Source organism: Colletotrichum fructicola (assembly GCF_000319635.2).
Source record: "Colletotrichum fructicola Nara gc5 chromosome Unknown KSG_Nara_v1_contig10, whole genome shotgun sequence".
Lineage (NCBI taxonomy): Eukaryota > Fungi > Ascomycota > Sordariomycetes > Glomerellales > Glomerellaceae > Colletotrichum > Colletotrichum fructicola.
The window spans coordinates 1125256-1151208 of NW_027094060.1; the positions used below are offsets into that span (position 1 = coordinate 1125256).

Genomic DNA, 25953 nt, shown 5'->3' on the forward strand with positions numbered 1-25953 from the left:
CTGCAACCTCCATACAACGCCGAGTACCCCATCGCTCTCTATCATAAGGGACTACCCTTCCAATTCTGCTATCTCCTCCTAAACAGCAGCAGTGTCTCGGGTCGAGTGCTCTGAGAAGCCGGAGGTGATTGTGCCTGAAATGGACACACAGGGCGTCGCCGTATCTCTCTTCAAACTCATCTAACTTCTGCACTAAGAAGGCGTACGTGACGGCGCCGTCTTTCGGGATTGAAAAAAGAGGCAGCCTCCACGAGAAATCGAAGGTATAATCGCCAGTGCCGTACATATACCCACATGTCGGCGGATTTATGTATCCATGGCTGTCTTCAGGAGCGCTGCGGCGGGCTGAAGTCTTGCATTGACTGCAGTGTCTCAACCTTCGGCGTACATACCTGTGCTTCCAGGGCTCGAAACCCTGTCCCAGATGGAGGATAACGCGACATCGATGTGCGGGCAGAGTTGAATAAATGCGCTCGGCATGATACATTGACGTGGGCGCTGTGCGAGGTATTGCTTGCGCTCTTGGCGAGGGAACAGTATCGTTTCGTGGCACGAGTTGCAGTATCGGCATATTAATGAGAAGAACTTTTGGAAATATATTCTATGATCCTGGTAGCATCGAGCTGTCCGTCTCTTGAAGCATGGATCGCAGAATGCGTGTCTCTTTGCGCGCAGAACGGTCTTTGCGTCGTTTTCGAAACCGTCTGTCTTCTTGCGTTGCCAAACGCTGATGCGTGTCTTGCGGTGCAACTGGCTGAATATCTCGCTTTGATAGATGCACCAAAAGGTAAAGGAAACCTGGCGTAACATGTAAAGGTCATCCGTAGCTACGATGAGTAGTATTTGAAGTAGAATCTCCTCAGGAAGACAGAGAAGTCTACTCTGTTGAAGGTTGCGGTCGAAGTTGATCTCCCACGGAGGTGCGTCGGTACGTCCTTCGGGGACGGTGAAGGTTGCGAAGACAGTTGGTTGTTCGAGACACGGTGGTGCGACGGATACGTCGTCTTGGGTCGATTCAGACGTGGTCGGCTCGACTGGAAATGGCGCGGGCTCTTCATGGTTACAGCAGTCGGCATCTTCGGCGGGAAAGTTCACGGGATCGAATCTCTTCGGCTCTTCGACGACTTGTGGCGGAGGCGTTGTTGTCCCTGGACATGACAAGGCAGATTCTCGGCTTTGTTGAGAGGAAGCATCTTCGGCCTGAGCCTCTGCGACTACAATCTGGCGAGTTGGCGAAACCTGCTCTTTGATGATGATGCAAAAGGATGATGACAGGAACGCACCACGCGGCCAAATGTTCAGAGGCAGTCGTCATGGCGCGGGTATATGGATATGCAAGAGTCATGACTCCAACTTGAAAACAGTCAAAGTTTAGAAAAACTTTTATCAGTACATGTTATACAACACCTGGATGGTGTATCGCCAGAGAGGTTCATGGATTGCCACAGTATCCTCATAAGTCTCGCAGCGCAAAGACCATATGAGGTCACCAAGAGCTCTTCAAGTCTCAAAAAGTCGCCAACGGGCTGACAGATCCAATTGCCCCGATTCTTCATGCCTTTGGAGAAAGAGTTGCCCTTCTGGACTCGCTCCGTCTCTCAATCGTTGGAGCCGGCCGGTCGGCCGGAAAGGTGGGTCATCCACGGCGCACCTGCTCCGATAAATCGGAGGTCAATGGCCGATCGCCGGAAGCACTGGCAGACTGAGAATTGTGGATTCAAAAATAGATCACCTGCCTCCAAACTCCACCAAAAGTCATAAGCCGTCGGCCCGGAAGGAGGAAACAGCGCTACGACTTATGCCAATTATGCCACAGAGTAGGGACTGTCGCAGTAACGACGCAACTTTACCAGCCGATCTGCCGCGGGCGGGAAGTGGGGTTACGACTGCCGGCCTCTCTCCCGACCACCTCGTAAATTCCGTCCTTCTCCTTACCTTAAATCCCCGTAAATCTCGCCTGGACCCAAAGCTTCGCTTTCGCAAGCCTGCTGTCGATCATTTTTTGACCAATGGTGTTGCCCTGCATATGTCGTGTCATGCCAGCGTAACGGGGGCCGGTGTCCGCCCAAGAGCCCGAGGACCCAGTTCTCGTCCGAACGGGCCATTACCTAAGCCCGACGAACTGCTCGTCCTGTTCGAAATAGGAAAGTGCACTCCTTGGCGCTTGTGGAATCGAGTCGCTGTAGATGGAGATGTTGAAGTTGTCGATAGCGGATGGCTGAAACGCTGTGTCACGATGTATGTTATGAAGGTCAAGCATTCGGGGTCGTCAGTATTTGCGATAAGCGTATTCGTATTCGTCTCCATCTTCAAGGACTTCTCATGAGCAATGCATCGAGCAAAATGATTATAAGTCCAGAGAAAACGTCAACCTGATCGTCTCATCAGTCACTTACAGCATCATCCGAACCAGCAATCTCATAATCATCAACCCTGCAGCGTTCGAGATGGCATCGAAACCTTCAGCTTCCGCATTAGCTGATGGCAGCTTGCCAGTATCCCTGGATAGCTTCAGACTCTCCTCCGAGGCTTGGAGTATACTCGCCGCGTTGTTGGCAGCGGTCCTAGCATACAAGATCTGGACCGATCACAAGTTCAAGTTACCACCTCTCATCAACCCGCCGAAATCGTTTGACCTCAGCGGAGCAGCTGTCAAGAAGGACTTTGTTCAAAGTAGCAATGAGCTCATTCAAGAAGGGTTGAAGGCGTTTGGGGGAGAGCCTTACAGCGTGATGTCCGACACCGGCCGCGTGATTATGCTGGCTCCGAAGCATGTCGACGAGATTCGAAACGACCCGAAGCTGAGCTTTCTGAAGAACACAGAGCATGTAGGTACACATGTTTGAGATATCAAGCTGGTACTGACGTCGATGGTGTAGGATTTCCACGCTTACCTCCCTGGTTTCGAACCGTTCGGAGCGGGCAATGCGATCCAGATTCTCATCATGGTCGCCAAGAAGCAGCTCACCAAGTTTCTGGGTAAGCTTCCCATTCAAATCATTATATCATTTGCCTTGTATCGTGGTCTAATCCATCTGGCGTGATAGCGAAGATCACAAAGCCACTCTCTGACGAGACCGCGTTTTCCTTTCAAACAGTCCTTGGCGACTCGACAGGTATGTGCTAACCACCGTCAACATCCCACTCCTTTCTGACATCGGCGGGTATACAGGATGGCACGAGGTCGGCTTGGGTCATACCATTCTCAACGTAGTCTCCCGCCTCTCGTCCCGCGTCTTCCTCGGTCCCGAAATCTGCCGCAACGAGGCTTGGCTCAACATCACCGTCATGTACGTCGTGGACTCTTTCATCGCGGCCGAAAGACTTCGCATCGTTCCAAAGCCTCTCCGACGCATCGTCCACTGGTTCCTTCCAGAGTGCCAGCGCGTCAGAAGTCACGTCGCCCAGACCCGCACTATCATCCAGCCAGTAATCGATGCCCGAGCACGCGAGAAGCGCATCGCGGTCGAAGAGGGACGTCCGATTCCAACATACGACGATGCGATTCAGTGGGGCGAGGAGGAGTCCGCGAGGTCGAAGTACGACCCGGCGATCTACCAGGTAGGTGTTCATCTTGTCAAGACTACTTAGCCATCTGAGGGAGCCAGAGCCTGTACTAATTGGACCAAATCTTAAGCTGGCGATGGCCGGTGCAGCGATACATACCACGACCGATCTCATGACGCAGCTGGTTTTGAACATCCTTCCGAGACCTGAGTTGCTGGCTGCGCTGCGGTCTGAGATGATTGAGGTTCTCGGGAAGGAGGGCTGGGCGAAGACGTCGCTTTACAACCTCAAGCTCATGGACAGCGTGATGAAGGAGACCCAGCGAATGAAGCCAATCCAGTCAAGTGAGTCGAAAAGTCTCACGAAGCCTGTATACTTACAAGCTGACTATTACATTCCAGTTTCCATGGGCCGCATCGCCGACGCCGACGTCTACCTATCCGACGGAACTGTTATCCCCAAAGGCATGAAGGTCGCTGTTGCCAATACCTCGAGACACGACCCCACTATCTACGAGAGTCCTCTCGAGTTTGATGGCTACCGCTTTCTCCGTATGCGACAAACACCTGGAAAGGAAAACCAGGCGCACTTCGTTACAACGAGTCCAGACTCTCTTGGCTTTGGCCACGGACAGCATGCCTGCCCGGGACGTTTCTTTGCCGCGAACGAGGTCAAGATTGCCATGTGCCACTTGCTTCTGAAGTATGATCTTGAGCTGGTGCCCGGGTCCGATTCCTCGGTGCAGGTGCACGGCTTCAGTCTGAACTCGAATAGAGGGGCGAAGATTAGAGTGAGACGGAGGAAGGAGGAGATCAACCTGGAGAGCCTGTGATCAAATCATTTTTCAGCTGAAGTTTAGACTTTTAAAGAACAATATTGAGGATAGATGTTAACCCGTTGCTGCTTGGACCCTGGTGGAGGAGAATTAGGCCGTCGGCTCCCGGAGCATCTTCCAGCACGGTCCCCACCAACTTCTTCAATGATTAGTGAACACCTCTGAGAACAAACCCTCAGCTTCAGCCTCTGCAACTCCTGATAGATCCCTTGTTTCGGCCGCTTCGGCGGAGATGCAAAGTCAGATGCGTCTGTCTTCGTAATCTGGGTTGCTGGGCACTGGCGCGGCTCAATCATCGGGGACCTCCTTCGGTCGGTCGAAAGCTAAAGGGCAACCCTTGTGTTTCTGAAGCTTTCAGAGAAAATCGTGCGATATAAATGCACGTTCTCCAATGATGCAGTTCTTGCTGTTGCTCGTAATTTCACAATCAGGACCCCATTCGTTTCTTGCGAGTCGCTCTACATACTCGCCACCTTGATGATGTCTATTCTCCTTCCCTTGACGGCGGCTCTAGCAGCTGTCGTATACGGACCCACTCAGTTCACCGACAAAATTGTCGAAAGTCGGTTCGGTGACCTCATCCACGGACGTGATGGGGCCAAGGTGTTATTGGGCCTGGCTGTAGGCCTCGGTGTTGTCAAAACTATCAACAACCTCTCTAATAAAGTAGCGTTGAACAACTGGCGCGTGAGAGCACACAAAGGCTGGGTATGGAACAAGGAAGTCGCCGTTGTGACAGGCGGTTGCGGTGGTATCGGTAGAGAACTTGTCCTTGGCCTCGTCAAAAAGGGGGTGAAAGTCGCGATCCTCGACCTCGCGCCTATCCCCCCAGACGTGGAGAGCGACCCCGCAATCTTGTACATCAAAACAGACATCACCTCTGCCGAGGCCGTTACCCAAGCAGCCAAGACTATCCGAACATCTTTCGGGGCTCCCTCGATCTTGATCAACAACGCCGGCATCGCATCCCCGCACACCATCCTCGACACCCCGGCCGACTTCCTCCCCAAGCTCTTCGGCGTCAACGCCATCGCCCTCTGGATCGTCACCAAAGAGTTCCTTCCCAGCATGATCAAGAAGAACAAGGGGCACATCGTCAACATCTCGAGTATCACAGCGCACATAACCCTCTCCTCGCTGGTCGACTACTGCGCCTCAAAGGCTGCGTCCGTGACCTTCCACGAGGGCCTCAACTGCGAGCTCAAGACAAAGTACAAAGCCGACGGCATCCTCACAACCATCGTCCAGCCCAGCTGGGTGAGGACGAACATGTCTCCCAAGAACGCAGATGAGATTGAGGAGAAGCAGGGTAAGATGTTGTCGCCCAAGGAAGTTGCGGATCGCACTCTGGCGCAGGTGTTTGCTTGTCGGGGTGCTCAGATTGTCTTGCCGGAGAAGGTTTGGTTCTTTACTACATTGCGGGCGTGGCCTAACTGGATGCAAGAGTGGATGAGAGACAGAATGGGCAAAGCTAGTCTGCTGTAGACTGCTGAGGTTGGCACAGACGCTTTGGGTTGATCTCCGTTGTCGGTTGCTTCATTCATCCAAGGTTTTGCCAGGGGCGAAAAGAAGGAGGTTTTCTATGAGACACATCTTATCCTTTGCTTCCGTATTGAGTTCTAATAAGATACTGCCGGCTTTCAATATGTTTTTCATCCTTTCTTGTGACCACCGGCCACGAACACCGGACAATGAATCAGGCATAGCTAGCAACAGGTTGTCCCAGAACCTCCAATCTAGGCGTGATCCCAAGACCAGGTGCCGTCGGAGCTCTCACACGGCCATCATGGGCTTCAAAGTCTCCATCCGCCGTCTTCACAGTCACCATCTCCGTTGACCCCAAGATACATCGCAAGTTGCGCTCCGGCACGGTTTGCGCCAGATGCACGATGGCAGCAAAGGAGATGTCTGAGCCGGTCGTATCCTGTATGCTCATGGTGTAACCAGCAGCAACGCAGATGTCCCGTTGGCGGCGACCTCGGGTGAGCCCTCCATTCTTGGACACCTTGAAGTTAATGCCCTCCGCAGCATCATCTGCGATTAGTTGAATGACTGACGTTTCATCGGTCCCCAACTCATCGATGATGATGGGTATGTTAGTCCGCCGCCTCAGGGCGAGAGACTCGCGCATCGTGGCGCACGGCGCTTCCAGGACGAAGTCTAGACCATCAGGAAGCAGCCTAATCATCCGGAGGGCAACTTCAACAGTCAATCCGCCATTCGCGTCAACGAGGAAGAACTCGCCAGCTTGTCTGTCCGCAAGCGAGGCGGCAATGCGTGCGGCATCGGTAGCTGGGTCGTCTCCCGATATCTTAACGGAATGCCCCAGATAACCCTTCTTCCTAAACTCATCAACCTTTGCCCGCATCTCTTCCGGAGCTAAGACGCCAATGGACGATATAAGGGGCAATCCGACGTCCGTACTACCTCCCAGGAGCTCGCAGACGGGCAGACCGACCGACTTGCCAAAAATATCCCAGCAAGCCACATCAATTGGCGTTTTTGCGTGTAAGTGGCCCACGAGCGCCTCATCCATGGCATCGTTGATGCGATCGACCTGGCGCGGATCCATGCCGATGAGCTTGGGCGCGATCTCCGCGATGCCGGCTCTGACGCCGAGGGCGTGGGCAGCGACGTAGGTTGAACCGAAGGGTGTGCTCTCACCCCAGCCTTCGAGACCGGTGTTTGTGGTCACACGGACGATGGTTGCGTCGAAGCTTGGGTATTCGCGACCGCGTGATAGGTGATAAACACCTCCTGAGTAAGGGAGTGTGACTTGAAAGACGTCAATCTTTGAGATTTTGAGATCGGACATGGTGAATGGAGAGTGAGATGGGCTTCAAAACTGTAAACCAATGTATTGTCAATGGTTGAGCTTTTCAATATTTAGGAGTTGGCCGCCTAGTACTTGATGCCCTGAACATTATATAATTGGCGACTCATAAATCTTTAGGCCCTTATCAACACATCGTTACATCCCGACTTCAGGCCTGTCTCGGTTCGCATGAGAATATATTGGCTTGCATGAGCCCAGATCATGGGTCGTGCTAACTGGCGGGTGGCGTGCTCTCATTTTCGTTTCCCCAACAGGCAACTACGAGCCAGGAGATGTAGACATTAATCGGTCCACCTGAGCAGGTGTCTTGCATAGAGATAAGCGTCTGGTCTCGAGGTCGCATCAAGACTCGGCCGATTTTGGCAAAGTCAATGAGAGCCAGAAAGAGAAAGAACTCTTTTTCCAGTCAGAAAGGCTCCAACGTATGCAGTAAAGGAGCATTTTGGGTGACTGGGTCTTTCCGCTGTGCTCCAAAGGCCGCCGCAGACCGGACCCCGGGTTATTGATTCATCAGCAATGACATTTCTAAGCCGTAGGTTAATCCCTGAATGAAAACACCAGCCATTTCCTGGAGGCAGCCATGTATGTTGATCAAAGGAGCCAGTCATCGCCTTGGGCGCTTTCCCATCTGCCAAGCCTTTGATGACAATTTTGTCGATCCACGCCCTTCATCCTCCTCATTATGTCATGTGATGAGTACTAGGGACGACTCTTGGTTACATTCCTTGTCAATAATTATGACTCCAACGTCATTCACAAAGACGAAGATGCATGGCGATGTCCAGTAACTTTTCATGGTACCATGGAGCATTGCCCGACCAGGAAACGATACCTAACCCGGAATCCCGACCGGCGCCGGTCCTTCGGGAGGTACCCCGCATCTCGCTACTGAGCGGACAAGGCCGACGTCACCCACTCCCGATCCCTGTTGTCGCACTTCATGTAAGTCTGCCAATTCCGTGAAGGGCGCGTCTACCTTCTCTGTACGTCCGAGATGTATAAAAGTCAGGACACCATTTCCCTTCATAATACCTACCTCGCCTCATGATCGTTTTGTAACTTGTTTCAACATCCGCCATCTAGGTACCCGACTTCGTCTTCACATCGGTTCAATCTCCCGATCCCTGTTAGCACCAAAGATTCCCACAACCCACCGCAACCCATGTCAACCATGGCCGAAAACCTCCCAACTCACCGTCGTGCATGGCGTCGCACCGACGACTACACCCCAGGCACCCCCAAAGTAACCCTAGTCACAGAAGCCCTCCCCCTCCCGCTCGCCCCAACACAAGTCCTCATCAAGGTCCATGCCGTCGCCTTGAATTATCGCGACGCCAACATCGCCAACGGCGGCAACCCATGGCCTGTCATCCCGCATGGCATCCTCGGCAACGACGCAGCGGGCGAGATCATCGCGGCTGGTAACAAGGTCAAGAACCTCCGCGTCGGCGACCGCGTGAGCCCCGTTACCGACACCGAGTTCGTTACGGGCCGCGAGACGGGGCGCTCATGGCTTGCTGCTAATGAGGACGGTGTGCTGGCGGATTACCTGGTGTTTGAGGAGCATCTTATTGCTAAGGTCCCGGAGCATCTGGATTGGGTGAATTGTGCGATTTTGCCGTGTGCAGGGGCGACGGCATGGTCTGCGATTAAGGGGCTTACAATTGGGCAAAGCGTCTTTATCCAAGGTAAGTTGAGGTGGTTTCTTGATGATCTTGAGCTCACCCATGATAGGAACTGGCGGGGTCGCCATGTTTGCTCTCAAACTTGCCCAAGCCGCTGGCCTAAAAGTCATTTTAAGCTCGTCCAGCGACGACAAGATCAAGAAGATCCAGGAGTCTTTCCCATCTGCACCCATTTATGGCGTTAATTACAAAACGCATCCGAACTGGGAAGAGGAAGTCCTGAAGCTCACGGACGGTGTCGGAGTTGACCTGACAGTCGACAACGGAGGCTCCACCTCCCTCGTGAAGAGCGTTCTGTGCACTCGTCGTGGTGGTATTGTCAGCCAGGTTGGGTACCTGGGAGGCCAAGACCCGTCTCAATTGAAGGAGTTTGTTTCAACCATCATCGATCGTCGGACAATCGTCAGGTGAGTCTAAAGAACCAGAGGAGCTTACAAAGCTAGATCACACTGCGAATTTATGCTGACATATTTGATAGAGGCATCAATGCGGGATCGAGACTTGACATGGAGGACATGGCTGCTGCTATATCAGCGACAGGTCTCAAGTTCGACGACATCATCGATACTGTGTATGACTTTGAGCAGGCTGAGGGAGCGCTTCAGTACATCTGGGAAGGCAAGCAGGTTGGGAAACTGGTGTTGAGGATATAGCTCCGGAAGTGACTGTAGGAATAACGATGTTACATACGGGTTGCTTAAGTCCTCTAAACTCTTGACTGTACGTTGATATGTGACAAACTCTTCTAAGCTTAAGGCAGTATCGATTATTCTTCCCAACTTTGGACCCCAACGGAAAGGTCCCTCCTTTACGTGTCTAATCTAGCCCCTGAACGAGGCATTTCTTCTTGTATCATACAAATTCTTCATCCTTCTGTGCCTGGGTAGAAATAGTGAGGAGTATCAACAACATGAAGGTATAAGTACTTCGAGCATGTGCGTCGGCACTGGCTAGGTTGACAGAGGGGGAGACGCGACCAGTGTTGGTGTCAAACACATTTCTGAGCATGAGCAAACTAATTTTGAAATGGCGCTGCCCTGACCACTCGCCACGACGTTGACGCAAGCCCTTCCCCAGAACTGTTCGTCCAAGTGGAGGCTTGGCCCGTTTTTAGCCTGTGACCCCTCACATACCTCCCCGTCATTCCACAGCATTCAGATGATTGCTCAAGAATAAGGCACAATCAGATAATGGACCCGGTCGACAAATCCCTTGAGAGATCAGTTTCGACCGTAACTTTAGATGTAGTCGAATACTTCAGCTTCTAGACGAGATTCTGCTTGAGATAATGAAAATATGATCATTGGGCAATAGCTGAAATCCTCGTTGCTTCTATGACTAATAGCTACTCACCTAAACACCTATAAGCTAAGGAAGACTACAGGTTCAATTGCGGTGATACTGGTGATCTCTTGGACCCTGTTAACCTCTTTAACGTCTATTGTGACCTTGTCGTTAAGTTAGGTATAACTGCCCAGGAGGTTGATATCTGGATGAAGGACAACAGGCTGTACGACCGCATTGGCGCCAACATGCGAAAAAAATCACTGGCGTTCAGTCCTCAACTTACTGAGTGGTTCGCGAGGAAGAAAGTCATCTTCGGCAGCACGACCGGCGGCTGAGCTTGAAGTTCGAGGAGCTTCAAGCTAAGGAGCCGAGCCACTTCAATTACGTGCAGAATCACCCGTTTCAAGCAAGAGATGTACCGTTGAAAATCATGCGGGAGGTAAGTTCTGTCCATGACGTCTTATTTTCGCATTTCGGAATTTGCTTTGTGATGCTAACTGTACATTCCACAGAAGTTCATGAGCACAACAAACGGTCCTTCTCTCCATCCCATAGTGCTGACGTTCATTCTTACGATTCGGTGGCCATGGCATCGTCTAGCACGGCGTGATGCCACGGATCTGGCAGATCTGGGCGCAGTTGGTGGTTTCTTCGTAAGGCCCGATGCATTGGCATCTGCCCGAGGGGTTGAGAGTGCAACAGCAGTCCTATGAACGCAATGTGAGCCCCGGCTTCACGCTTCGTCTCAGCCGTTGTTTCTGACAGGTCGGCAGCAATGACATTATTTGGTGCAAGTGGTACTGCCACGGATAGAGCAGATCTGAGCGCAGTTGGTGGTTTCTTCGTAAGGACCAATGCAGTTGCATGCGCCCGTATTGACGATGGTGCAACAGCAGTCCTACGAACGCGACGTAAGCCCCAAACGGCCGCTAGAGACCCCAAACATGGAGTTTTGGTGGCGACGAGAATGGAATGAAGCCCAAATATTGGCTCAAGTTGACATACCTTGGCGGCGACGCTGGTGGCCAAGGTGATGGCTGCGACGATGATAGAGAAAAGCTTCATTGTCTCGAAGAGATGAGAAAGTGATAGTCGTTGGTGGTTATGAGGAAGGTTGATAGATTGGAAGTGTTGCACCGGAGACAGCATATATGAAGGTAGGATGAACGTGAATATTTATACAAGTCAGTAGACAAGCTAACACAACCTGACTCATAAATCGCCATGAAGTGGAGGTTGGCGGAGCATAATAGATTACTATGCTATCTGCTCGGCAGTCTGAACCGACCAGCAATGTGCATTAGACGTTTTATAGTTATCCCATTAGTTAGGTAGTTTATTATCTCCTTCAGATACATCTTAGAACGATGCAAAGCTATTATGGGTTTCCATGCTTCAGCTATGTCTGATTGAAAAATGAGATGGTACTCGTCTCTGATTTTGAGTTGGCCTCTGTGTCTTTTTGGGCTCGGCAGTTGAAGTAGACTATCAGGCTGAAGTCCCCTCATCCTTTCAGTGACCTCAGCCCATCAAGATGCAAGAGTAAAATTGGGATGAGACTACCCTAGTCGGAATCGCCGAAAGTCAAAGTCATCATAAGTTGAGTGACACAGGAAGTCGAATGGTTGATTTTCACAGGTGCTGATGGTGATCCTAGGTTTATCTAGGGCCCAGGGATCTAATGTCATGGCTAATATCTATGATCTTATTTCGGAAGGCTGATCAGTAGAGAAATCGCAGGCCATGTTCTCCTTCTCTATGATCTCATCTTCTAGCGTACTAATGTGTCCTGGTACTACAAACCCCGTAGCCCATGTTAATCTTGATCTGAGACGAAGTCTCACTTTGAAGATGAACACCGCCTGGCCAAAGTTACCGCTTTCCATGCGGATGCATCCGCAAGTGCTGAAATTTCCACCTGCCACTGCGGGTTCAAGAGACCCCGGCACGGGCTAGCCTGGATCTATTTTAAAGTTCAGTCAGCGGCTGTGTAGATAACAGCCGGCTAGAATTTCTCCCTGGCCGGGGAAGCCATCCTTCAGAATGTGTTCATCAGATGACTGAACGCCGTACCATGCGTACGTTCTTCAACTCTGATCTGTTCCTCCAGATCGTGGCCACCACCGAGACAGAGCTCTCGTTCGTGGCGACAGACGGCCCTTTTTCGTGCAACATAATCGAGTTCCTCAATTGTTTGTCATACTTATGCGATCTTATCGACTTCACTGAACAGGCTGTTTGTTGCAAACGAACGAGAGGCCTCAACACTAACCTCATCAGAGCATGAGAAAAATCAGCTGGCACCAAACCGGCTATGTTCTTGGAATTACGGCCCACTCACTGCTGCGAAGGGTAAGTTTACCGACGGGTAGCTCCGCAAAGGGAAAGCTACCGATGGGCGGTTCCGCGTGGGGCTTGCAGATCAAGTATGGAGTATCCCAAAACAAAGGACACCGGAAACTTCAATGAGGGCCATCTTTATGTCATTCCAAATATCATTATGACCGGCTCACGTCGCCTAACATGACTATTTTCGAGCTTTGCCACAAAACAGGCGTACCCCTTTATGAACACGCGCTTCCTACACACGAGCAAGCAATTTTCAGCTGTCATGAAGACTCCGAAGTCAAACCAGTGGCATACTCTCCAGACCTCAAGCATTTATCGTATGCTTCCTTGAGAGACATATACACCTCTCCACAACTCTTACGCCGTATAAGGTATTCATCGCTGGATTCAACCACTAGCATGTCGCGAATGAGGTTGAGAACATCTTTGAAATATTGCGAGCAATTTCGACGCGATGCAAGAAAGTCAATGTGCTGCATAGAGTCATGATTAGCAAAGGAATGTCCGAGTTGTTGCAGAGCCTGTGTTGACGTGCTTTGAGAAAACCAGGGGAAACACTTACCCTGGATACTGCAGGCTTCAACTGAGCGCCTTCATGCTCTTCCAACTGCACGCATTCGAAGAAGGTGTCCGAATTCATGCGAAGCCGCGAGTCGTATGACAATCGCGAGGTTTTGAACTTTTGCAGATCGTCGGCTCCACCAAGCATCCACGTCACGAACTCAAGGTATATGCAACCTAGAGACCATATGTCGCTAGATTGGCGGATTGTTCGCGGAACTATTTCGCCCTCTGGTGGACGATAAGTAAGAGTATCAACACCTTTGCTCTGACGATACGTTTTGCTGTCTTTTGAATGAAGTTCAGCTTGCCCAAAGTCCGTGATCTTGAGGACACCACCCCCGCAGCCATCCCTATCTTTCCCTGGAAACCAGAGCATGTTCTCTGGTTTGAGGTCGCCATGACGTCCGTAGCGTGTTTCTGAATTTTCTCTGCTAAGTTGCGCCCGCTTTCCGCTCGGCTGGGCTGAGTGATCGTCCTGGAAACGAGCACGTTTCCTCTTCGAGGATGATGTAGAAAGCTGGCTGTTTATTATATCCTCATCTTGGATGTTCTGATTCTGAGCTGATTCTTCATCATCGGAGGTTTTGGGTATGGTCAAGTGTCTATGGAATCGAAGTAGCCCGCTAGCCAAGCCGGCCAGCTGCTTCGCAACCCAAAGAACGGTTCGTTTGTCGAATGTTGGGTTTGGGCGGATGAATTTCCAGTATTGGAATAAGTCTCCGTCAGCCCGGTGAAAAATGAGGTGAAATTTGCCAAACTGCTCATAGGTTGCCAGAACTGACACCACATGAGGGTGAGCTCCATCACCTGTGAACTTCTTCAGCATGTTCACTTCTTTTTTGAACTTTTCCAGTGTATCGGGATCCTCATCCCGTAATTGTTTGACTGCGAATCCGCGCTCAGGGTTAAGGTCGAACCCGTGAAACTCATGATGCTCCGGGTGAATTCGCACCATGTAAACTTGGGAAAAGCCACTTGTAATCTTGTCTTGTTGCAGAGCGTCTTGAGCAATACTGCCGCATGTGTCTGCTGATTGAGGATGCTCCTCTTCAACAAACGGAAGACGGTGATGATCCTTGAGAGTATAGTGGTTGACTTTGTTGTAAGCACTGCGGTAAAAGAAAGGCGCCAGCATCATCCATTGATACTCGCAAAACTGCCTCCGGCTCTCATCACTCCATTCTTCGGTGCATGCCAACGGCTGGCCCCGGGGTTCTCCGGCAGAATCTGTTCGGTACAAGGCGTTCTCACCTTTGAACTCCAGGTCCTCACGGTCCACAAGAGGAAGGTCAAGGTCACTGACGCAGTCTCTCATAAACAGGTGTATGCTCTGCGACTGCCCCAGGAAGACAAGAATCGCAAAGACTTGGCGGTACGATCGCCTTTTCTTCTTGCCCCCTGGAAGCTCAACTATTTCGTCCGTGCAAACAGCTTCTGCAACTTCTCTTATATCGAAGTCTTCTCTTCCACCGCTTGTGCGCTCAATCAACTCAGAAATGACTGATTCTGTGTTGACAATGCTGTACAACTGCTTTTTTGGAAGAAATCTGTCTTTTGCGGCAGTGCTCATCGGGTTCTTGATCTCTTTGCAAGCACTTCGGAGCTGTCTTTGAAGCTTGAACCTTTGCTGACGAGAGCGCCTGGTTACTTGCAGTAGTGTTGATGAGTTTTCTTCGGTTCCAGCATGCTTTCCTCTGTGGGATTCTTGCTTCAAAGCCTCCAATTCCTTCCACTGTTGGTTCCCCGCATCGGATACCACAGTTTCGGATGCACGCAACGATGGTATTGACTTTGAGCCCGGATCATTGAAATCATTGGCCCTTATTGCATCTCTTGCGCCGATGGCGAGCTTGTCACTCGATAGATCTCGTTCGGCATCTTCATCCTGCTTGCAATGGCGACCTTATTAGCCATCATTGCGTCTGACCTTCGAAGAAATTACATGCACTCACCGATGTAAATAGTGCTCCATCGGGTTCGTCTATCATAGGCTTTCTGTCACCGTGAGGTGACGCCCTATAATCCTTAGGCCATCTTTGTGGCGACGGAATTCCGGGCTTCGGAGTAGGACTTCGCTGAGGAGATCGTTGAGGCGGCGTTGATGGCGCAGTCGTTTTACTTTTGGATCCATCGTCAATGCTCGGATATCCTGGTTCAGTTGCTCCGGAAGATGAAGTCTCAAAGGCTTCGGATGAACCGCTGGATCTGCGATGGAGTGGCATGTTGGAACCACAATATGAGGCGAGAGGGATATTATCGATACGAACTACCAGTGAATACTAGCAGGCCCAGATAAGTATGGACAAGCGACAAATCGCCGAGTGGCTATCGCATCGACGAATGATTCCCATTTTGTCGTATGCGAACCTGTGGGTTAAAAGAGCGAGCTAACGGGGCGGTTTTGCTAGACCAGGCTCTGGAACAGGGATTCTGGTGGCAATGTTTTGCCAGACACATTGGGGGCCAAAATGGTGGCTTGGGGCTGAAAGTGCAGTTCTCAGCAGCCCGGCTTGTCACGCGGAGTAAAGGGAGAGCTCAAGGGGGGTCGGCTGTTGGCTCCCTCCGCCCACCGAAATGGCAAGGCGCTAAGCAAGGCATGGGATACATTCGCAGAGAGAAGGAATCCGCCTGAATCCGCCTGACAGCCCCGTTGGGGGTTAGGAGGTTTTTCTCGATCCTGGACACGCCAGTCGTGACGCCAAGCTCTTTGATGTTTCGCGATCCGGTGACGATTTCGAATTGTAAAAAGGCTAACGTGTAGGACGTTCCACTGCTTTCGTCGGCATGGTATTTTTGGACATTATTGAAGAAATTACAGATCGGGCGCGAGAGCGATAGCTTTTTCATGTATAAAAGTCATAACCCATCTAAGAAAACACAGAAGAAGAAAGTCAAGATATTTCAAAGTTCAAATCAATTCGGTCACTGCCGTCTCAAATATCTCGGGGCTTTAAATTCAAACAAGACAGTGTTTTCCAAATCCCAATTGACTCTTCGTCATATACACTATGGGCCACCAGACACATGCAGTTCAAACTCGTAGCATTTCTTGCAATACACCCAGGACAGCAATGCCAAATGTTGTTTCCAAGCAGGAAATCGCCGGACGAAGTATGGACCCCGAAAAGCTCGTCTCGATGCTTGACACGAAATTTGCCGGCGCCTACGAAGTTGAGGTAAGGACAGTCTGACCTCGACGATTGTCGTAGACAGCTGCTTAGTAATTCTTTCCTCAGATGATGCATAATACGTACTCCATACGAGCTCCCAGAGAGCTTTCAAATGTAGGTGCTCTTATGTATTTATTTCCGAGACATGGTGCTGACGATGGAGTTCAGATAGAAATCGCAATGTGTCGACGATGACGGTGATTGACATCGACAACTATGCTTTAGCATTGGTCTGTCCTGGAATTCGTCGCATTATTTCAAAATTAATTCACAGTGAGCTTCATCGGCGTAGAAAGGCATCATCTTTTCCCTTGCTGCACCCATCTTCCTGGGGCACCCCCGACTCCGTTCGGGAAACAATTTCCGCTTCATCTCCGGGCCACTCAGCCCATCCGAAAAAGCATCTATCACGTTGAGTGGGTGTCAGAATCAGGCTGCAGAGATGTGCACTTAAGCCAGGCTGTGCATGTTACAGTTCCCGTTGCTTTGCTTACGCTCGCAAAAGGGACGCATCCTCCTCGGTGTCAGCTTGGCCGCATTCGGGTGGTATGGGAGGATGCTGATGTCAAACACATTCAATATAACGACAATAACCATAGATATATCATTATCATTCACTCCACTGCAAGAGGTCCCATCAATGAGCCTTACGAAGGTTGCCTGTGAAGCCAAAACGGGAATTTTCGGCTTAAAAGCTTCAAGGTCCTGAGCACGTGTTGAGTTGGGCTTAGGATGCTCCAACTACATATTGGCATCAATGGAATTCTCGCGGAGGCGCTGTAACCTCTTAGACATGCAGCAGGGGTCTGGTAAGCGAGCATGACTGTGTCGTCCCGTGCAGTCTACATCCAATGCAAGGACAGAATCTCAATTAAACAGGCTGAATTGCAACCTTCCCAATTAGCACCACTACATTCCGACCGATTGCCTTATCACATCTACGTCATAACATTATGCTGAGGACATATTCGCAGCTTTCATCGAAGGCAAACTTCCCGCATTGCCTATCGTATTAAGCAGGCTACCTTGGCGCATCTTATATTCTGCCAAAGTCTTACTTCCAACCGCTAGTCTCTCAGCTCGGCTGAGATTGTCTCAGTTTATAGTTAAGGATGTTCAGCCCCCGACCGAAGCTTGTGACATCGGGGAGCCACTATTATCACGCTGCATATGCATAATGCAAGAGAAGCACTAGGTGTGATGAGCAACCGCTTACCAGAGAGTTAATCGTCTCATCACGATTCCTTTTTGGAGTTTTCTTGAAGTCTGTGTTCTTATAATTTCTAGCCTTCCTTGTGGTCCTTCAGTCGTTTGGCGTGTTGCAAGCTACTCATTCTAGATGTCTCCTCCCTGAGAAGGCCCTGTTTCACTTCGCCCTGTCGTAACATTTTTAATTCAACACAACACATCAAATCGTTTGATGTGACCCAATACTGCCAGCGAAAAGCGTGCCAACTAACACAGACGCTATCGCTTCCACTATGACCACGCCTGTGGGAAACCTCGAGATGTCGATGTCAACTCCGCAAAAAACGCAGAATGTCAGCCTTCGAAAGCAAATTCGGAAAAGCTACGTGGACAGCAACTTCCCCCCTGGAGGAGGAAAGTCGAAGTATCTACCACAAGATCATATCGAATCGCTGGTTACAAGAGAGGCCATTGCCGTAGAGTTGGGTCTTGTCAGTGTGGCGTCACAAAAGCCGTACGAGGGTCTCATCGATTGGACTTTGAAATATGCTTCGAGACTTTTTCTCATTGTGCTTAACAGTCAATTTGTTAGAACCCGTACGGAATTATACGATGCCATGGCCCTGTTTCGTTCCTCTGGTCTCGACGACAGCAAACTGCCTTGGTCGGAAACCTCCGATTTCCCTGATGAGAATGTGGAGGAGTCTGATGATAGATGGGCTCGATCGGAGATGAGCGAACATTTCTCGCCGGCACAGTGGAAGTTCCTAGCACTTGTAATTCGTTCTGGAATCTTCCAATACACCATTCAACCTGGAGAAATTCTTCCATTTACCCAGGTTTCGGGCGAAAAGCCAAAGGAGGGTGCATTCGGTAAAGTGTACCGAGTTAAAATCCAGCAGTCTCACACTGACTACTCTTTCGACGAGGTAAGGAGGCACCTGTTGAATTTCATTGCGGCGTGTTTGAGCTAATTTGTCGAGATCGCTGTCAAAGAGATCCAGACATCTGGAGGTGTGCCACAGGCTGCTTTGGAAGCAGCATGGCTCGCTGAGGTTGGCGTCCTGAGAAAAGTCAAAAAGCTTCGGAATCCGCATATCATTGAATGCCTCGCTGCACTTGAGAGAGGACCTGATCGCTATCTTCTCTTTCCCTGGGCTGACGGAGGCAGCCTCAGAGACTACTGGGAAAATACCCCGCGCCAGATGCCAACACATAGTCTGGTGAAGGAAGCGCTTGTCCAACTTCAGGGTCTCGGGGCTGCTCTCAGTGGCCTTCACTACTTCGGCCTCGACGACAACTCCGAGGAGCAACCTGATGACCTGCCTCATGTCCACACAGAAGATGTCGCAGAGGAATACAACTCTGACGGAGCGGAAACATCCATTAGACACGGAGATCTCAAGCCAGAGAATCTGCTTTGGTTCACAGAGCATGGCCAAAATGTTGACGGAGCCCGATATCTCAAAATCGCCGACATGGGATTGGCAAAGCGTCACGTCGTTCGTACCCAGGACCGATCGCGCTTAACGGCAACCACATATGGCACAATTCTTTATGAAGCACCTGAGGCCGAACCAGCTTTTGGTCAGCAACCTAGGTCACGACTGTACGACATTTGGTCTATGGGATGCATCATCACTGAGTGGATCATTTGGCTTCTCTACGGAAACACAGAACTGCAGAGATTTTACAATGACCTCAAAGGCCCAAACCATGACCCAAAGAAACCCGTCTCGTATTATGAATCAATCAACACGAGTCTAGGTGGTCGGTCAAAAGAGCCTGTTCTCCATCCACAAGTGGTTCACTGGATATCGTACATTCGAAGCCAACACCCGGAGTGTCGGCGTAAATCAGCAATCAATGACCTTCTGAAGTTTGTGGAAGAAAGACTGCTAGTTTTTCGCCTACCAGATCGTCGGCCGACGACAATCAGTCGTGCTAAGTCTCAAGGCACTTCATTGCCAGCCCCGAACGTTGAGGACACCGCCATTCGGTACAGAGCCACGTCAATCGACTTCGAGAGGGCGATGAGCAACATTCTCCGTGAGGTAGAAAAGTCACATGATTACCTTCTGATGTCCTCAGTCGCGGAACTTTCAACAGCTTCTCCCCCTCCGCCGCGGGGATCGCGATTACAACCCCAGATGGCTGCCCCGACACCATCTGCGACACAGCCAGCTGCCGGTCTCGGCGTGCAGCAGTTGGCTTTGCCAACAAGGACAGCTAGGAACAACTACACTCTACCACCTCTCGAAGATTGGAGGTTCCCCGTCGATAATGATTTCGCTGAAGATGTCGCGGCGCTGTTGGGTCAGAAGTCACTAGCCCCGACCCTTTCGACCCCCGACAAGCTATGTGAACCTTGTAGCCGGCTCAAAATCTGGGAGGCTGGCTTTTCTGTCGCTTACAAACGCGATAAGCTGCAGCAAAGTTCCACGTTGTGTGGTTTATGTAACCTTCTGTGGCATGCTTGGTCCAAAGCTTCAGAGGAAGTCAAATCGAGCTTTAATATTCACTTGGAGAGAGTCGGGTCAACTATCCATATCAGGGGGGCGGTATCTCAAGTGGCTCTTTCGCTATGTAGAAGTTCCGGTTAGTGTGTTCACGTATTTGATGTGGATTTCTCTAATGTTCCATGGAATGTCTAGGTGCCTTGAGATTGACCTCTGGGTTTCAGATTGGATTTCCTGAACTCCCGAAACCGGACTCGGACTTGTCTAGTCAAATAGCTCGACAATGGCTCAAAGATTGCGACACCCATCACTCAGGATGCAACTTTGTTGGCATTTCAAGACTCCCCACCCGGCTTTTGCACCTGGGCTCAGAGGAAAAGCCGATTCTGCGTTTGCTGGAAACAGCTGACGGGATATCTGGGGACGCCAGATACATTGCCTTGTCGCACCGCTGGGGTGACATTCAGAAACATCGCCCATTACGTACGGAATTGAGTAATCTGGAGGCTTTCAAGCAGGCCATTCCGCAAGCAGATGTTCCGCAAACATTTGCCGATGCGATAACTGTCACCCGTCGCCTTGGAATCCAATACCTTTGGATCGACTCGTTATGCATCGTCCAAGGAGATGGCGGCGACTTCAGCACAGAAGCCAAACGCATGGAAGATGTCTTCAGTTGCGCTTATTGCGTCATCGCAGCGAGTCGCGCCTCGAACCAGCGTGAGGGATTTCTTCACAAACCGCGGCCACAGCGACGTTTCATTACCATTCACCAAGAAAGAGAGCCCCCTTTCTACGTATGCGAAACCATTGACGACTTCGGACGTCATGTACTCGACGGGGCTTTGAATAGCCGAGGTTGGGTATTGCAGGAGCGTGCCTTGGCACGACGAACCATATTCTTCACAGACTCCCAGACGTACTTTGAGTGTGGACAGGGAGTTAGGTGCGAGACTCTTGCAAAGATGCAAAAGTAAGTATAGAAGTTCTCCGTATTCACACCATGAAAACAAATCTGCTGGCTAACAAGACGGCTTTGCAGTGACATGGCAGACTTTCTGGGCGATCCCAGATTCCCTGATAAGGCAATGAAAGAAAAGTCACGGGCAGTCAGAATCCGCTATTTCCAAGATCTGTACCGCCGCTATTCACAGCTCGAATTTAGTCATATTCAAGATCGACCGATTGCTATTGCCGGATTGGAAAATCGTCTTCTAAGAGCGTACACCATTGAGGGTGGTTATGGGATCTTTGATGATGGCCCAGGGAAGGGTCTCTTTCATCGAAGCCTTCTTTGGCAGAGAAATGAGGAAGAAGGCGCCTTGAAGGCGATTGACTTTTCGTTGAGGCCCGATTCAGCTGCTCCCACCTGGTCGTGGATGGCTTATGAGGGTGGCATTGACTATCTAGACCCACCTTTTCAGGAGACAGAATGGGAACGAACAGATGTTGAGCCGCCGTGGTCAGTCGCAGGCGGTGGTAGCGATGGTTCTCACCGAACGACACAGCTAAAAGTCATAGTGCGACCATTCAGCGTGGCCGGGGCTCCAGAGCGTAAGCTAGGGAAGATCAAATTTACCTACGACAATCTCCCCCGGAAAGCAACATCTGACGGGCAGAGCCCATTATGTGTTGTTATCGCGAAGGAGAAAGGAAATAGGTCATCGCAAGAAAAGACACATTATGTCTTAGTCGTCACTGGGACTGGGGGTGGCATTGAACAGGGTCGGAGGTGCTTTAGTCGTCTAGGGGTAGGCTTCCTGCCAGGCAAGTACATCGGTCTTCAGGAAGATGGCGTCAGGGGCATTATTCGTTGATTGTCATTTATTTGTACGTACCAGCCGTTCACCCACACACTCACTCGTTCTTTTCCTTTTATTCATTTAAGTTGAGCTTTCAATCGTCTGAAGCAAGCCGAATCATGAGTAGCTTCTTGAGGTCATTCTGAATCAACGGCAGTGATTGCAAACTTCGTCAGGTTGGGAAGAGCTTTACAGCTCAAGTACGGTACATCGACAACAAGGCAAAAGCCGTACCCGTACTTTTTGACCAAGAATGTTCTCCAATGAAAAGTCCTGTTCGTGGATTATACAGTTTGAATTTGCAGGAATGTTCCAATAATACAATTCTATGAATCTCTTTGGTCGTGGTCGACTCTTCGCAAATAGCACTTACATTTCGTTGTACATAGGTAGCTTGTAGTATCGGGGTGGGCTTGCGAATCCAAATGCTCGAGATTTGTTGTTTGAGACGGTATTCAGGTGGCAATTACTTATGGGAATGGGTTCATGAGTCCCGTATTATCGACTCCCAAGTCAGCTATGGCGAGGTTGGTCGACTATCACAACCGCTTTCATGAGATGATTTTCGCGACCCCATCCACAACGGGCTGATCAGTATCATCCGATACCTCTGGCCAGCTTTTGACATGCAGCAGTCAATAATCTCAACCACTAGGCTCGACTTTCTCATACCGATGGCAAGTTCGCCACCGATGGCATGGTGGTTGGTCAAGCCGAGGGCGTCTGAAGCCCGAAATGAGGCTGATCTACATCCCGGCGGCACATATGGGAGCAGATTGGTGGTCTAGACTGCCGATGAACGTTGCATACGACCGCGAAGACGAGGAACGACAACTCGAAACGGACATTCCGGACCCCCGACCGATCGCGGGGAAAGTTGGAGATTCTGTTTCCGATTCGGTGGGATACGGACACGAGAGTCTCGGCAAGTTCGCACTATGACCTCAAAGATGGGACGAAATACTGCACTGCAGGGCGGCCGAGCGTTCTGGAACTTCATGACTTGCGCCGGGCGCCTCGGCAACCTTGGAACGCTGTCCTTTTGCTCATGGTTTCCGTCATTGCAAGTCTCCCACCGGTTCATCAGAATCAACCTATTTTCAACAAACAAGGTCGTGGTGTTTGTGAAGAGGGTGGTGTAGGGCAGTTTGGGCCGCGGCGATGGAATCTTATGATGCCGATGCAAAGTACATCGGTGTGATGCTGCGATCATTGATCTATACCATCTAATGGTTGTCACGATATGTTCAGCTGAGGGGAAAATATGAGACTGCGTATGTAGAGCGCATAATATGGCTTCCAAGCTACATGTAATCTGAGCTGTAGAACTACGCTAAAATGTATTCGACTTCATTTACATGCGCTGGCTTTCTTAACTAGACGCGTCCGAGCAGTGTTTTCCAGTCTCTCAGCAAGAGCCCTTACCCAAGAACTCAGACTTAAAGTGGGAGCCGTCCTTCGGTGTGACATGCCTCCCGAAGTCGTACTCGAAGCTCACCTTATACCAAATGTAGTTGAGCTTGCGTCCTGGACTGTGGCTTACGCAGTGTCAACCACATCCCATGAGTTCAGACGAAGGCTTGCCTCGGTACAACATCAGTGCATAGCGATCCACGCCCATTTTGGTCAAAATTACGAGAACCCCGGCTGTCATCGAGGGAACGTTCATGATGTCACATGGGAACAAATGAAGGAAATGCCCCGGGACATTAGCTTTCGACTCGGGAACATCATCTGAACAACGCCAGCTATTTCCCTATTCTGTCCTAGGGCGGTGCGCTTCGTATAGCGCATGCTGCCACCCGATTCGACTGCCGACAGGCAGGATACTCGGGGTCTGCCGGGGAAAGCGGACTCTGTCGTGATCGAACGGCCTTGATATTATCGGACGGGGCTTTGGTCCAGACACGGCCGCATGTCATCGCTATATGTCCGTCGGGCAGGCGACGTCAGGCTCCCGCCGGCCTGGTGTGGATGGTTCGGGAAGCGGCAGCGAAGTATTACCACCATCTTGGGTCCGTCATGCCTGTCTTTTACAACGTTACTGGCTGGACAGATCGAACCATGACCACGCCGCGGCTCATCAATCGACCGTTGGAACCGATAGGAATTTAACCTTAGAGAAAACAGGCGCCGTTGACAAGGGTCGGTATATGACGTCCGCACTGACGACGTGGACGGGCACGTCTTGGATTTTTGATATAAAGCTTCAGAAACATCCATCGACGACAGGCTTGGACTATTCAGACTTCATCAGCATCACCAACAACCGAAAAACATCTTTCGACTGGACTTCGAGACTCCCTCGACAGTGACTCTTGACTCCCAAACTTCAACAGCAATTCCAAGAATCAAGCAGCCAACAAATCTACTACAATCATGAAGACCACTAGAGCCATTGCCGTGGGCTTGACCCTTGCCTCCACGAACGTCATCGGACTGCCCGTATCTGACCCAGCAGCCGAAGCGACTGTTCGTGATATCGTCGAGAACAGCCAATCAGCCAACGTCGTCGCAGCAGACAAGCAGGTCCAAGGCATGAACGCATTCCTCGGCGACGAGGTCAACTCAATGAGAAACACCAACCCCGCACCTAAGGACACGATCTACCCCAAGAGATCCGAGAAAGATGCACCGTACTCGATGTCCGAGGAAGAGCTTCGAAGCAAGATCTACTTTCCCAAGACCTTCTCCATGACCTCGGGAAAGCAACCCATTATTCTCGTCCCCGGCACCGCGGCGATGGCTGGGTCGACGTTCCGCGCTAACTTGGGTCCTCTTCTGGCCAAGTCTGACTTTGCGGACCCCCTCTGGGTCAACATCCCCGAAGCGTCCCTGGGTGATGCCCAGGAGAATTCCGAATATGTCGCCTACGCCATGAACTACGTCCAGAGTATGACGGGCAAGAAGGCCGCCGTTGCTGCTTGGAGTCAAGGAAACTTGAATGTGCAGTGGGCCATGAAGTACTGGCCCAGCACGCGGGAGACGGTGACCGACTTTGTCTCGTTCTCTCCTGATTTCCATGGCACCACCGAGGCATTCTTGGCTTGCGACACTGCTGCAGCACTTATCGGATGCACACCTTCTGTGTATCAACAGAAGTACAACTCCAAGTTCGTCGCAACTCTTCGCGCTGGCGGCGGAGACAGTGCTTATGGTAAGTCTCATCTTTCACTTCAACATTATTGTACCATGTATTAACATTTCTTCGACAGTCCCCACCACATCCATCTTCAGCGCCACCGATGAAGTCGTCCAGCCTCAAGCCGGCCCAAAGGCTTCAGCTTTCCTCAAGGATGGCAACGGCGCGCAAGCGACCAACATTGAGGTCCAGAAGGCATGTCCCGGAACCCCGGCTGGCGGTGAGGTCACCCACGAAGGCATGCTGTACAACTCCTTGGCTTTCGCCCTCTTGGAGGACGCCATGAAGAATGAGGGTCCGGCCAAGCTCGACAGAATCGACAAAAAGGTCTGCCTCGACCCCGCCGCGGGAAAGATGGATAAGGCAGAGATCACTGCTACTGAGGGCGTCCTTGGCCAGGCTGGTGCGAACGTCTTGAAGTACCCCTACAAGGTCAAGTTCGAGCCCAAGATCAAGGCCTACGCTAAGTAAATACCCGGCTGGTTTCCGGGTCAAAGGCGGACCAAACTGTACGATATGTGTACAATGCGTGTAAGAATACGGCGAACATGCATAGCGTTGGGGTTTATAGCGAGCGAGCGAGTCTCTTTCATCATTCTAGTACAATAGTCAGCGTTGCACAGCGTCATAAAATCTATAAATTTGCTTTCACAATTGTCTTTCGAGTGAAATCAATATTTTCCAGTGGTAATTTGATTGAGAAATGATACGAAAGATTGAAGTGTCCAAAGTATCCGACCTGCAACAACACAAAGCGACTCCATTGACTGGCAAGCATACCTCGTTCATGTGCAACACACAATATGGCCATGAATTCCGACAGCTTGAGCCGGACCACTACATAACTCCGAGCCAGATCTCCCACCATCACCAAGCTCTTTCTCCGCCGTTTTTGATAATCACCCCAGAAGCCCCTTCGGAAGCCGTTCGGAGCGGTGATTAGATTAAGACTTCTCCGCGGGAAATCCGCCTTGGCATTGCAACAGAAGATGGCCCAAGAGCAAGAAGCATATGGTTGATCAACCTCGAGGCTCGCCATTGTCGCCTTCGAAGGATTGCTTCTTCTTTGCAATTCCAGGATGGCGGGCGTTTTCGGTCCACGAAAGGGCGTTGAAACATTTCCAATGCC

General features: G+C 50.8%; 7 protein-coding genes across 7 annotated transcripts; 5 read left to right on the forward strand and 2 right to left on the reverse strand.

Annotated features, from left to right (window-relative positions):
• Positions 1-2447: 2447 nt before the first annotated feature.
• Positions 2448-4339, forward strand: P450-1-5 (Cytochrome P450 monooygenase 1; the record flags this gene model as incomplete). Its single annotated transcript, XM_066153318.1, has 6 exons — positions 2448-2828; positions 2880-2979; positions 3048-3116; positions 3173-3561; positions 3689-3851; positions 3909-4339. 6 exons carry the CDS (start codon positions 2448-2450, stop codon positions 4337-4339), a joined length of 1533 nt encoding a protein of 510 aa, XP_066007293.1.
• Positions 4340-4822: 483 nt separating this feature from the next.
• On the forward strand, positions 4823-5827 carry RED2-1 (Dehydrogenase RED2; the record flags this gene model as incomplete). The annotated part of the gene is made up of 1 exon (XM_032033346.1): positions 4823-5827. One exon carries the CDS (start codon positions 4823-4825, stop codon positions 5825-5827), a length of 1005 nt encoding a protein of 334 aa, XP_031887330.1.
• Positions 5828-6038: 211 nt separating this feature from the next.
• CGGC5_v015806 (Cis-3-hydroxy-L-proline dehydratase) lies at positions 6039-7157 on the reverse strand (the record flags this gene model as incomplete). The annotated part of the gene is made up of 1 exon (XM_032033347.1): positions 6039-7157. The coding sequence occupies one exon, from the start codon at positions 7155-7157 to the stop codon at positions 6039-6041; it is 1119 nt and encodes a 372-aa protein (XP_031887327.1).
• Positions 7158-8349: 1192 nt separating this feature from the next.
• On the forward strand, positions 8350-9516 carry CGGC5_v015807 (Zinc-type alcohol dehydrogenase-like protein; the record flags this gene model as incomplete). The annotated part of the gene is made up of 3 exons (XM_032033348.1): positions 8350-8866; positions 8913-9270; positions 9342-9516. The coding sequence occupies 3 exons, from the start codon at positions 8350-8352 to the stop codon at positions 9514-9516; spliced, it is 1050 nt and encodes a 349-aa protein (XP_031887328.1).
• A 3112-nt stretch (positions 9517-12628) lies between these two features.
• Positions 12629-15285, reverse strand: cdk-2 (Cyclin-dependent kinase 2; the record flags this gene model as incomplete). The annotated part of the gene is made up of 4 exons (XM_032033351.2): positions 12629-12731; positions 12794-12972; positions 13062-14948; positions 15016-15285. The coding sequence occupies 4 exons, from the start codon at positions 15283-15285 to the stop codon at positions 12629-12631; spliced, it is 2439 nt and encodes an 812-aa protein (XP_031887326.2).
• Positions 15286-17714: 2429 nt separating this feature from the next.
• Cdk2 (Cyclin-dependent kinase 2) lies at positions 17715-19654 on the forward strand (the record flags this gene model as incomplete). The annotated part of the gene is made up of 4 exons (XM_066153319.1): positions 17715-17935; positions 18002-18350; positions 18405-19300; positions 19513-19654. 4 exons carry the CDS (start codon positions 17715-17717, stop codon positions 19652-19654), a joined length of 1608 nt encoding a protein of 535 aa, XP_066007127.1.
• A 4407-nt stretch (positions 19655-24061) lies between these two features.
• Positions 24062-25295, forward strand: LIPB-0 (Lipase B; the record flags this gene model as incomplete). The annotated part of the gene is made up of 2 exons (XM_032033355.1): positions 24062-24839; positions 24898-25295. The coding sequence occupies 2 exons, from the start codon at positions 24062-24064 to the stop codon at positions 25293-25295; spliced, it is 1176 nt and encodes a 391-aa protein (XP_031887186.1).
• Between the last annotated feature and the right edge of the window lie 658 nt (positions 25296-25953).